A 14,304-nucleotide genomic window follows, 5' to 3' on the forward strand; every position below is an offset into this window, starting at 1 on the left:
ATACCACCTACATCTTATACTAGATAGCTAACAATCTATATATCTTTATATTATAATATATCTTTATAATATTATTGAGCAGCTACTTTTCGGCTTTGAGAGAAAAAATTTCCTCAGTGGGCCCTGAAGTTAGACAGAGACCCCCAGTTAGGATTAAGCTGCTTTTTGACTCATGTAATATGGTTAGAAGTTTGCCATTGTAAACAATGATATGTTGTAGGTCAATTGTTTTTAAAATTTCATGCAGGGGCAGTTAGGTGATAGAGTACTGAACCCTGGAGTCAGGAGGACCTGAGTTCAAATCCAGCCTCAGATACCCAATAATTACCAAACTGTTAGATCTTAGGCAAGTCACTTAACCCCACTGCCTTGCAAAAAAACAAGAGGTTTGGTTTCTTTTTATTCTTGCACAGACACTACCTAAAGCTAAATTTTCTATAACAGAATGCTTCTTTTTCCCTTCCAGGCCCATTGTGTCTGATCGAAATGAGCTTCTCATTCAGTTCTTATCAGACTTGAGTTTAACTGCTGATGGTTTTATTGGTCACTACAAATTCAGACCAAAAAAATTACCTACAACCACAGTCCCTCCTGTTACAACGACATCTCCTGTACCCACAAGTAAGTTTTCTGTAGGAGATTATAGGATTTAATAAAGGGGAAGAGATTATCTTGAGGTTATAAAGGAAAAGAATATTCTTACTTAGAGGAAACAATTTCTGTTGCTTGAATGTTCAAAATAATATGGTAAATTTATTAAGTATTATTATCTTTATTAAGTAATATCTATCTGTCATCTATCTATCTATCTATCTATCTATCTATCTATCTATCTATCTATCTATCTATCTATCTATCTATCTATAGCAGTTAGGTGACTGCTAGGTAACTCAGTAGATAGAGTGCTAGATCTACTGAATTCAGATTGACCTCAGCCATTCACTAGCTGGGTGACACTGGGCAAGTCACTTAACAACTGTTTGCTGTAATTGTATCTATTAAACCTTTTTGCCACAGATTCCTATGGCTGTCTAATGAAACCTATGAACTCATTCTCAGAATAAAGTTTTTTAAATGATAAAGTAAAATGGGAATAGCAAAGAAATCAAAATATATTGAAATAGCAATTAGTTGTTTTTTAAAAAAAACAGTTCATGCACCCCAGGTTTAGAAATCTTGCTTTTAGATAATTGATGCCTAATCCTTTGGGAAATTGCAACATTTTATGATTCTTAGCTTATTTGGAGAGGCTCATTCAAAAAACTATATGATGTTTTAAAAATTAAAATTAATTAATTAGCTTAGAAGTACCCATTATAATTACTGGCAATCCTGTAGGCATAGTGAATTACTTTGTTAGGGCAAAAGCTCACTTCTTGATCATCTGCCCTATTCCCCTTTACTACAAAAAGTAGAATTAAATCCTTCACTAGAATTAAAAAGAATTATTGCTCCTATTTTGATAAGTTGTCAACCAGAGATAACTTGAGTAAATGAATCATTCATGCCATGAGAATTATTAGAAGATTTATATTTGTCACCGTCCACCGAGAACATTTCTTCCTGTTCCTTAAATTTCCCCACTAGGTAACCCACACTCATGGTAGCACCATAATTCAAACCAGGGCAAGACTTTCCACTAGCCATGGTGCTGACCAAGTTATGTTCTACTCATTTTATTGCTTACTCATCACTATACCACATTAGAATTAGAAGATCTTAAAAACCATCTAGTCCAATGTCTTTATTTTACTAATAGAGAAACTGAGGCATAAAGTATAGTAAGGATATCTTCAGTGAAATACTGCTAATTATTCACCTAGGTGAGACAACAAAAGTCTCCTGATTCTCATTCTAGGTCTTTTTCTATTACACCTTTTCCTCTATTTCACCTGGTTCTTCCTGTCAATGACATTCAGCAAATCTTCTAAATATGCTGAAAATGTATTGTAAAAAGATCCAGGCAAAAAGGACTCATAGATGATCAAGTTACATGGTGAATTTATTATATACTTTTTAAAAAGGCAAACTACACAGTAGGGATTCAGAGTTTTATATATAAAGCTCTGTAATGGAAATTCCCATTTGATTTGGTGTTTGTCAAGTTGAATATAGAAAAATTCAAACAGAAAAAAAGACTCATAAGTATCTTTTTCATCCCGTCAAATCCAGTTCCCTTTCTTTACAAAACCTTGGGGATTATCCTTCAATAGAACTGTCTAGGAACTTCTAGGATTAGCGGGAGTTTGTTGAGGATGGAAGATTGATTCTGATTAGACTGGATCTCAAAGGATAGCATATACATGAAAATAACAGCAGCTTTATTAAATACATTATAAATGAAAAAGACTTGTGAATAAAGCCGTCTTCTGTACAAAGATATTCTTAAGTTCACATACGTAAAAAAATTTCAGCAAATAAAGATGGAAGCAATGTGTCAAAATGTCCTTCAAATTAGATAGTGCCACTTTTCAGAAAACCAACACAGCTTACTATAACAGTAAATATAACATTGTGTGGGAAGGCAAGTAGTATCACTTTCCCACACAGTGTTATATTTTACTTTTTTCTTCAAAATCAAGTTAAACCAATCAACAGATAGTTATTAAATCCCTACTACATGTCCTCAGCACTTATCTAGAAGCTAAGGGGCACACCTGGGTTCCTGCTGCCCGCTGCTAGTGGAACCCAGTAAAAACGATTTATTACTGTAAGTACGCCTGAATGTGAGCCAGGATGATGTGCTGTATGCTTTGAAGGAAGATTGATGGGAAGGCCAGGAGAAAATACATAACTTATTACAAATTATTGTTATTTTAAATTTAGTTTTTATTTTTTTTTAAGAAAAGGGACATTTCATACTGAAGAGAAATAGTTTTATCATGTGTTTAAAAATTTTACATTAAATATTTCATTTTTGGGGGCAGCTGGATGGCACAGACTGGAGTCAGGAGTACCTGAGTTCAAATCCAGCCTCAGACACTTAATAATTACCTAGCTGTGTGGCCTTGGACAAGCCACTTAACCCCATTGCCTTGCAAAAACCTAAAAAAAAAAATTAAAAAATATTTCATTTTCTCTAACATAAAAAAAGCTAAGGGGTAATATAGTGAAGTACAAAATGTGATTTTGGCCTTCAAAGAAACAAGATATTAAAAACATATACAATCTGGAATAAAAAAAGAATTAAACAACAATTAATAACAAAGAATTGAAGAGCTGCTAAAAACAACACAATTTTAATAGCTAAATGAATGGAAGAAAAGAAGCTCCCCTATGGGAGACCAGGATAGGGAGGGCTGACTTCAAACTGAATTTCAGTTGAGTTTTGAAGAATGAAGATTTAGGCAATTGCTCTCTAACTTATAAATTCCTAGTATTATTGGGGTACTTGAGAAGTCAAGCGATGGTCCAAGGGCTTCCCCAGTAAGTGTCATTTGGAGGCAAGTCTCAACTCAGGTCTTCCTTCAAAACCAACCCTTTTCTACATCATCTGCCACCATGGCAGCTAGGTGATGAAGTGACACGGGGCTTGTAGTCAAGAAGATTTGAGTTCGAGTCCATCCTCAGATATGTACTGACAGTGTGGCCTTAGCCAAGTCATTTAACTGTTGTCTGCTATAGTTTCCTCAACTATAAAATGAAGAATAATAAGGGCACTTTCCTCACAGGGATGTTGTAAAGATTAAACTTTTCCAAGTAAAGTGTCTGGTATTAAGAAATGCTTGTTTCCTTCCTTTCACAAGTCTTTAAAGTTGTTTCTTTAAGTTAAGGAAATTGTCAGGATTCCAGGGTTTAACAGAATTCTTCAGTCTCTCTATAGAAACTATTAGAATTCTTATTTACTATCTCTTTTAATCCTAAAAGATCCTAGCCCAGTTTAACAAGAACACAAGATTTCCTGCTTCCCTTGTATAATAAAAAGCTAGGCTTGCTTATAAAGCTTTATTCACTAATCCTTAAATAACCACACTTTAGTCAAGGTGGATTAAATATTTCAGTTTAAATGAGTACATCTAATACACTAGGAGGACACGTGCTTTGCATTCAGATGCTGACTGTTCACAAGGATCCCTAAGCCTTTCCAAAGCTACCTCTGTATATTTAGTATATACTGAAACAATCAGAGAGTGATTTTTGGCCACAGGTACTGGTCTTGCCCTTTCTCTTCAGGAAGGTATCGTTACTTATGTAATTTCCAAGAAGTTCAGACAGGTCCATAAAGTGTTTTCTAATAGCCATCCATATAGAACATGGGGAACCTTTTTTTCTGTCAAGGGTCATTTTGAAATTTTTTGTTTCATCAAATATTTAATTCATTCACTCCTAAGAAGCTACTAGATTTACTGAATTTCAAGTCCCTGCCTAGGGTTGCCTTAGCAATGCTAGACCACTATGGCTCCCTGCCCCTGATGTAGGGAATGAATTAGTCAGCCATTCTAGAAAGCAATTTGGTACCCAAAGTGACTAAAATATGTGCACCCTTTGACTCAGAAATACCACTGCTAGGCTTATTCCCCAAAGACGTCAAAGAAAGAAAAGTATCTACATGTACAAAAAAGATTTAAAGCTGCTCTTTTTGAGTTGGCAAAAAATTGAAAACTAAGATTATGCCTATCAGTTTGGGAACGACTGAACAAATTGTGTCATTTAAATGTAATAGAATATTACTGAGCCTTAAAAAATGAGGAAAAGGATAGTTTCAAAGAAAATAAAGATTTGTAGGAACTAATGAGGAGTGAAGTGAAAAGAACCAAGATACAACAATATTAAATTCTAAAAAAAAATTGTAAAAAAAGCAATTATTTTTGAAAGATAAAACTTTGAACAACACAATGATCAAACTTGCCTAAGGCCACACTGCCTATCTCCTGAACATAAAGGTATTGGACTGAATATACAAAATGAGACAAAGTACTAGACAGGGCAACACTGAGAGCTTCTTTTTCTTGACTATGCATATTGTTACAAAAGTTTTGTTTTTCTTTTTTACCCCTATTGGCAGAGGGATGAAGAGGAAGGGGAAAATGTTTGATGAGGGAAAAAATTTAATTAAAAGTAAAAATTAACAAAACTAAAGACAATCATGCAGCTAAACTAGAAAAGTTTTATCACTATGGAGAGATTAGGAAATGAGTTCATGCTGACAAAATTAGAATTTGTCATTCCTAAATGGCTTTGATGTTTCCATAGTGCTTTTCATAAGCCTTCAAAATTCCAAGGCAAGTGTTCATGGGTATTGAAAAGCACTGCCAGAGGAGTTCTGGCAGGTCTTATGCTTGGGGTTGACTGTCTTAAAAAGATCACTTACAGTTCTAAATCCTATTAAACTAAAAAAGAAAGACTCCAAATGTTGTGAAGTTAGACTTTTGTCTAAGGTAGGGAGAGGCTTATCACCAGAAGGATGGGCACCAAAAATGTATTTTTTAACTATATCTCATCAAGCTGACTGTGTTGGTGGGAAGGAGTATCCAACTAATGAAATAATAGATCTCTCAAAAAGAAAATTGAGTACCAGAATTTGAGAGGCAAGTTCAAATTCAGGGGGAACTGTTTTCAAACAGGTAAAGTAAGTCACAAAGGATTCATCTAGAAAGATAATTAGTAACAGCAACAAAAATAAGAATAATAATGATAGCTAGTATTTATATAATAATAGTGTTATCTGGCATTTATACAATAATAATGATGATAATGATAATGGTAATAGTGGCATCTAGATCATGACAGCTACAATTTATACAGTATCTACTTTGTTCGGATCCTACCTCAGACACTCACTCAACTTTGAATCCCTGAACAAGTCACTTAGCCTCTGCCTACCTCAGTTTCTTCAATCATAACATAATGATAATAAAAGCACACTTTTCACTGGGCTGTTACACAAGATCAAATGAAATATTTGTAAAGCATTTGGTGTAAGTAGGTATTATATAAATATTTATTCCCTTTCCCTTCCTTCTCCATGTGTCAGGCACTGTGATAATCAAGTTTTACAAATATTTCATTTGATCCTTATGGCAGCTCTGTGAGGTAAGTAGTATTATTATCCTCATTTTGGAGTTGGGAAACATGAGAAGGCAAAAGTTAAGCAACTTTCCCAGGGTCACACAGCTACTAAGTATCTGAGGTCAAATTAGAACTGAGACTTCTATTCCCCAATTAATAAATGATCCAAAAAAGGGAAAGGCAATTCTCAGATGAAGAAATTAAAGCTATCTATAGTCAAATGAAAAATTGCTCTAAATCATTATTGATTAGGGAAATACAAACTAAAACAACTCTGAAGTACCACTCTACACTTTCAGATTGGCCAATGTGACTGGAAAGAATAATGATCAATTTTGGTGTAGATGTGGGGAAACTGGGACACTAATGCATTGTTTGTGGAGTTGTGAAATGATCTAACCATTCTAGAGAGAAATCTGGAATTATGACCAAAGGACAATAAAACTGCATATTCTTTGACCCAGCAATACCACTAATTGGGTATCTCAAAGAGATCACAAAAAAAGGGTAAAAATATTCAGAGCAGCTCTATTTGTGGTGGCAAAGAATTGGAAATTGAGGGGATGCCCATCAATTGGGGAATGGCTGAACAAATTGAGATATATGTATGTGGTGGGAACATTAGTGTTCTATAAGAAATTATGAGGGATAAAGGTTTGCATCAACTGATACTAGGCGAAAAGAGCAGAACCAGAAGAACTTTATACATATTAACAGCAACATGGAGTGATAATCAACTATGATGGACTTGTTCACTTAAGCAGTACAAGAATCAAAGACAATACTTTTTTTAAATTTTATTTATTTATTTTGAATTTTACAATTTTCCCCCTAATCTCATTTCGTATAAGAGCTAAATTGCATATTTTCTAAAAAAATTAAAGGTAATACTCTTTGATCTTTGTTCAAACTCCACTTTGTTCACTCCAAATTCTTTCTCTAGATACAGATGGTATTCTCCATCACAGATACCCCCAAATTGTCCATGGTTGTTGTACTGATGGAATGAGCAAATCCATCAAGGTTGATCATCACCCCCATGTTGCTGTTAGGGTGTACAATGTTCTGGTTCTGCTCATCTCCCTCAGCATCAGTTCATGCAAATCCTTCCAAGTTTCCCTGAATTTCCATCCCTCCTGGTTTCTAATAGAACAATAGTGTTCCATGACATACATATACCAGTTTGGTAAGCCATTTTCCAATTGATGGACATTCATTCAATTTCCAATTCCTTGCTTCCACAAACTGAGCTGCTATGAATATTTTTATACAAGTGATGTTTTTACCCCTTTTCATAATTTCTTCAGGGTATAGACCCAGTAGTGGTATTGCTGGATCAAAGGATATGCACATTTTTATTGCCCTTTGGGCATAATTCCAAATTGCTCTCCAGAAAGGTTAGATGAGTTCACAGCTCCACCAACAATGTATTAGTGTCCCAGACTTCCAACACTGATCATTGTCCTTTCTGGTCATATTGGCTAGTCTGAGAGGTGTGAGGTGGTACCTCAAAGATGCTTTACTTCGAATTTCTCTAATGAGTAGTGATTTAGAGCAATTTTTCATATGACTATGGATTGCTTTGATTTCCTCATCTGTAAATTGCCTTTGCCATATCCCTTAACCATTTGCCAATTGGGGAATGACTCATTTTTAAAAAAACTTCACTCAGTTCTCTGTATATTTTAGAAATGAGTCTTTTGTCAGAAATACTAGTTATAAAAATTGTTTCCCAATTTACTACATTTCTTTTGATCTTGTTACAGTGGTTTTGCCTGTGCAAAAGCTTTTTAATTTAATGTAATCAAAATTATCTAGTTTGTTTTTAATGATGTTCTTTATTTCTTCCTTGGTCATAAACTGCTTCCCTTTCCAGAGATCTGACAGGTAAATTACTCCTTGATCTCCTAGTTTGCTTATAATATTGTTTTTATGTCTAAATCCTGTATCCATTTTGAACTTATCTTGGTATAGGGTGTGACATGTTGGGCTAATCCAAGTTTCTGCCATACTAACTTCCAATCTTAACAGTTTTTATCAAAGAGGGAGTTTTTATCCCAATAGTTAGACTCTGAGTTTATCAAACAGCAGATTACTTTAATCATTTCCTGCTATCTCTTTTGCACCTAGTCTATTCCACCGATTCACCACTCTATTTCCTAGCCAATACCACAGTTTTGATGACTGATGCTTTTATAATTTTAGATCTGGTGATTTAAGCCACCTTCTTTTGTACTTTTTTTTCATTAAATCCCTGGAAATTCTTGACTTTTTATTTCTCCATATGAATTTACTTACATTTTTTCCTAACTCGTTAAAGTAACTTTTTTGGAATTTTGATTGGTAGAGCACTAAATAAGTAGTTTAATTTAGGTAGAATTGTCATTTTTTATTATATTAGCTTGGCCTATCCATGAGCAGTTGATATTTGCCCAGTTATTTAAATCTGATTTTATTTGTGTGAGAAGTGTTTTGTAGTTGTTTGCATAGTTTCTGAGTCTGCCTTGGGAGATAGACCCCCCAAGTATTTTATATTGCTTGAAGTTATTTTGAATGGGATCAATTCTTTTTGTTTGTTTGTTTTTGCAAGGCAATGGGGTCAAGTGACTTGCCCAAGGTCACACAACTAGATAATTAAGTGTCTGAGGCTGCATTTGAACTCAGGTTCTCCTGACTCCAGGACTGGTGTTCTATCCACTGCACCACCTAGCTGCTCCAAAATCAAAAACAATTCTAAAGGATTTGTGATGGAAAAAAAAAACTATCCATATTCAGAGAAGGAACTGTGGAGTTAAATGCAGACCAAAGTTTACTATCTTCAGTGTTTAAAAGTTGTCTTCTCTTTCTAATTATTTTTCCCCTCCATTTGGATTTGATTCTTCTTTTACAACATGATTAAAATGGATCTGTTTAGTATAATTACACATGTAGAACCCATATCATATTGTTTTCTATTAGGGGAAGAGGAGAGAGAAGAGAGGGAGGGAGAAAAATGTGAAACTTAAAGCCTTTCCAAAAAGTGATTGGTGAAAACCACCAATGGATGTAGTTGGAAAAAGTAATAAAAATATTTGAGTTTCTGAAAAAAACAAACTCAGACTTCCCACCTCCAGGTTCGGCATTCTCTCAGCAAAGTGGCCTAGCTGCCTTAATCTATAAGGACCAGTCTTTATGTTTAGTATTACCACACGTCCTTCACATTTTAAACACAGGAAGAAATACTTGCTGAATTAACAGCAGCTGAATATTTTTATGGAGATGCTGATTACACATCTTTATTTTGATTACTTGTCTTTAAAATTTATTTAATGACTACTTCTGTTTCCTAATAGTCTAGAAGTATAGCCACTTGAGGTTACAGCTTTATTACAAATAATTAAATAACTATGTCTACCTTACTTTATACAAAACACAGGCTAGGAAAATATAAATGTATTTGCTTAGTTTAGGTAACTCCCAGGAGAAAGTACTCCTTTTTAACAATAGGCAAGCCAGTACCTTTCCCTACCATTCATATTCTTAGAGAGCTCTCCAGAACATCAGATGGTTAAGTGACTTGCCCAACATCACTCAGGTATCCCCTTTAGCTTTCACAAGAGCTATATTTATAAAAACTTGTTGATTAATCAAATTTAGTGAATCGTTACAACAATCATGGCCAATCATGGCCACTAAAGGTACTAGGGGAGAATGGACTTTGGAATAAAAAGATATGAGTGGTCCAGTTACTCAACTTACTAGTCATTTGGCTTCAGGTAAATGAATCTTTCTGAGTCTCATTTTCCTTATCTGTAAAATGAGAATGAGAAAAATCTTTGTGGGTCTATTTCATAGAGTTGTTTTAAGAATCAAATGATATGATGTAGCAGTTTTCAAGAGGTTTTTGGAAACAATGAAAATTGTGCAAATGTGAAGTATTTGTTTCGTAAAAGTCTTCAACTACCTTTGATATGAACACTTTTAATTAGTCTGCCTATTGTTATATTCAGATAAGATCAAGTTTTTATATACTTGGTTTTCTTAAAGCAGGGGTACATCTTTATAATAAATACTTTTTTAAAAAAAGTTATTTTAGGAAAGCACTGCTTGAAATAATCATAAAAACAAAGAAAGTCATTTGGATCATTTTTGATCCTAAAAATTGTAAGTAGTCTATTGAGTTGCCTCAGGGAAATCAAGAGTAGCTGTCAATAACAATGAACAATTTTGAAAAGAAATAATCTCTTTTGTGTATTTTTCTGGGATTTCATTGTTGAGGCTTAGACCTAGCTATGTAAGCAGATTGGTGCCCAGGGGAATAATTGAGAAAGTCAAATATACAGATTTAGGTGCAAACAATAATCATATTTCCATGCATGCATTTTTTTATGAACTAAATGGCTTTTTTTTTGAATAAAGGTTCAAGACCTACTGTAGCCCTATGTCAACAAAAATGTAGAAGAAGTGGGACTCTAGAGAGCAATTATTGTTCAAGTAACTTTGGTAAGGCAAAAATCCCCCACAGCTTTTTCTTTGTAATGGGAGACTTGGGGAACTGCATGATTATTCTCAAAAGAATTACTGGGAATTTAAATGTAAATGGTCAGTAACATAATTCACATAGGGAGGTATTTGCATGCCACTTTATATGTTGTTAACGTCTCCTTAGAAAACAGACTGCATTTGAAATGGTCGGCATTTCAGTTTGTCTTAAATTGGGTCAGAATGGTAAACACTGGATGGTCTTATAGTTGAGATAGTATACAAGAACAGAAGCATTACTAAAGAATCTAAGGCCTAGGTCAGAGAGAGGTTTATAGACTGACATTTAATAAAAGGAAGAAAAGTTGAAAGCAAATTAGAATCTAGGGAAGACTGAAAGTTGGGAATGAGGTGAAGTCTAGGAACCATTGATGGGATGGACTTCTAGAAACCTAATTACCAGAAACTTCTGTGTGCACCACAAAGATGTTTTCTGACATATCCATGTTAGAATTTTAACAGTGACAACCCTAAAACTAGTATTTTACAAATATGCATGTTTGTAGTCTACGTGCTAATCACTAAGAAATCAATAAATTCCTAGTTATAAAAGAAGGAATAATTGACAATGTGATTTCAATTATATCAATCACATTATTTTGTACTGAATTTGCCAGCAACAGAAATGAATGAATGAATGAATAATTCAACAATAGCAGAGGCTTTACTAGAGTGCTGCATCTTAAACACATGAATTACCACCTTGTCTGGTCAGGATCATCCCACACCTCAAGAAACACAAATTTCACTCTATTCAATTGAACTATTAAATAGTAGCATAGCTAGAACCAGAAAAGAATTTGGTAACCCATGGAAATAAATTGTTTAATTTTTATCCATTGAACTGGGGATGGAAAACTTTTCCCCCTCCATGGGGGGGGGGGGGAATGCTGTTATTGGAAGCAAAAGCAATTCAAGTTAAAGTTTTTCTTTTTTTTTTAGAGAGAAATATTAAGTTTTACATTCATCAACTAGAAACAACATAGTTTTAAAAATAAAAATAACAAAAATTAAATACATTTATTTTTCATTATGAATGAAAGGATAGGATACTAAAGAATGAGGAAATATCATATAGGTAGAAGGGAGAATGAGAAATGTATAAACTGGTGAAAAAGATAAACAGATGTAATGAAAGAGACTAAGATCATGAAGAAAAAAAGCAGAGGGAAAGACAGACACAAAACGGACAGAAATGGACACACCCTCAGAAAAACTAGAAAAAGACATACATGCTTCGATATAGCTATACCTACCTCCTGTGGCCTCATAGGATATTATCATTAAACTAGGGTGCTTTGGGGTAAATACAGGCATGAATAGGGTTATAAAATTGTTTGGCTAAAATTAAGGCTGGGTCTAGAAACTCCCTATAGCTGTAGAAGACAATTGAGCTATTGTTTTAATCGAGTATGGATTTATATTCTTACACAATCAAATATTATCTAACAATGTAATATTTCAATGAACCCTTTAATTTTTTCCACAAATCTGGTACAATTAAACATTAGGGTTTTGAGGTTCTTTTCTTTAGCTTTCCAATATTTAATTCTGAAATAATGAAGAAAATATTTCATTGTTGTACTTCCAATTTTCATATTTTAAAAATCATTTTCTTTCCTAGTGCTAGCTGGCACTGTTATCACAACAATGACAAAAGGTGGAAGCTTGTACGCAACGATATCCATCATCAATGTATACAAGGAGGGAAACCTGGCAATTCAGCAAGCTGGGAAGAATATGAGTACCAAGATCACTGTTGTTTGTAAGCAATGTCCTCTCATCAGAAGAGGTGGGTAAAAGAGGAAACTTAGTAAATGGTTCTAAAGCAAGTAATGAACAGTTTAATGAGAGTGTATCCTGGTCAACTAGGTAGTGCAGAGGGTTCATATCCAGCTTCAGATATTATTTACTTAGCTGAGTGACCCTGGGCAAGTCACTTCACCATTGTTCACCTCAGTTTCCTCATCTGTAAAATGGGGATACTAATAGAGGATCTAAGGAGATAATAGTTGTAAAGCACCTTAGCACAATGCTATATAAATGTTCACAATTATTAAAATCTATAAAGTGCTTTGTCAACTTCAAAGTTCTGTTTCGTGCTAGCTAGTATCAGAATAACAACTCTTTCTTCTGACAATTTTAAATATATATTTTAGAATAGTAAAACTAGGTTGAACTCTCACAGTGACAAATTTAAAATGCCCAGATGACTTTCTGGTAACTGGCATGCCTCTGATTTATCCTTACACTTACAGTCCTTCAATCAACCAATCAATAAGTATTCATGAACACAGAAGGCACTTAATAAATGTTTATTAATCAATTAACTACTAGGAGCCAGGTGCTAAGGATTTAATACAAAAAATGATTCAGTCTCTATTTGCTAGCAGAATACATTTTAGGAGGAGACAGTAAGTACATTCCTAATTATATCCAGCATAAAACTAAAGTTAATAATACAAATATTCAAAATAGTTTGGGAAGGAAGGCATGAACTCTTGAGGGTTAGGGGAGGCTTCATGCAGAAGCTTAAGGGAAAAGGAATTCTAAGAAACGGAGAGGGAGGGCATTCCAGGCAGCAGGAATGGCCAAATGGGAGATGATTGAGTGCTGCAAGTCAGAACAGTCAATCAGCTCCGGAGATACAAAGAAAGAAACACAAGAGACGTCCCTGTCCTCAAGGAGCTCACAGTCTCTTTGCCAATTAGGTTAGATCTCAGAGTACAAAAAGGGGAAAATATCCAATAAGGCTGAAATGACCAATTGGGGTCAGGTTGTGAGAGGCTTTAAAAACCAAACTGAAGAATTTATCTTATTTTATTTTAGAGATACTTGATTGAGTAGGTTATCCAAAGTATGTAAAAAGGAGTCAAGAAAGATTTCCAGTACATTGACAGAGGAGGAAATGAAGGAATGAGCACATTTTTGTAACATTATTGTTATATAGTTTGTTTTACATTCTGCATCATTTCATGTCAGTCTTTTCAGATTTCTAGGAAATCATCCCTTTCTTGTATATATATTTTTTGCAATATACACACACAAACACATACACACATACATATGCAAATATTTATGGCTTTAAGATTGCAAATCACTTCCCTTTAAGTCTGTGAGGTAAATAATTTAACATAGTATTAGCATATGAGAAAATTCAGTCAGACAGATTTAATGACTTGCCTATAAAAATATCAATGACTACACATTTAGTATTCTTTCCACTATGCCATGAAGCTGCCTTCTCAGTATTTTTGAGAATCAACTTACTTTGGCTCTGAAAGGAAACTTAAAAGTCCAAATGTGGTGGCCTTAAACTTTTACAATTCTTGTCTATTTTTTATCTGTTGTCTACCCTTCCAAACAAAAGGAAAGAGAGCTGGAGAGAGATTAATGACTTGCTCCTAGCAAACACAATTCACTGATGACAACACTAGAAAATGAAAGGCAGCACAGTAATAGGGTAATAAGTAATAGGATATCACAGCATTTGGAAGACATGAATTCAATCCTATTCCAATGGCCAAAGGACCTTGAGAAATCACTTAATCTTTCCTTGGCTTTAGTTCTTCATATGTTAAACAAGAGGCTTGGACTAGATGGCTACTAATCTAAATTGATATAGAGGTCCCTATTCGGATAACTCTAAATCTATGATCTGATATTTATTGATTAAATGGTGAATTCAAATTTTCAGAAATGATAACCTTGAAATAGATTTTTATTATGAACAGTGCAACAACAGTAACTACTCAAATAATTAAATATTGCATT

At 34.2% G+C, this 14,304-nt stretch overlaps 1 protein-coding gene across 1 annotated transcript in view; it reads left to right on the forward strand.

Annotated features, from left to right (window-relative positions):
• PCOLCE2 (procollagen C-endopeptidase enhancer 2) overlaps nucleotides 1–14,304 on the forward strand; it is an 82,212-nt gene that overhangs the window by 60,566 nt on the left and 7,342 nt on the right. The window contains exons 6-8 of the mRNA XM_074191151.1: nucleotides 467–621; nucleotides 10,408–10,491; nucleotides 12,155–12,322. Of these exons, the coding sequence (XP_074047252.1) occupies nucleotides 467–621; nucleotides 10,408–10,491; nucleotides 12,155–12,322 (407 nt within the window). The remainder of the gene's footprint in view (nucleotides 1–466; nucleotides 622–10,407; nucleotides 10,492–12,154; nucleotides 12,323–14,304) is intronic.

This window comes from Macrotis lagotis, chromosome 6, assembly GCF_037893015.1.
Source record: "Macrotis lagotis isolate mMagLag1 chromosome 6, bilby.v1.9.chrom.fasta, whole genome shotgun sequence".
Taxonomy (NCBI): Eukaryota; Metazoa; Chordata; class Mammalia; order Peramelemorphia; family Peramelidae; genus Macrotis; species Macrotis lagotis.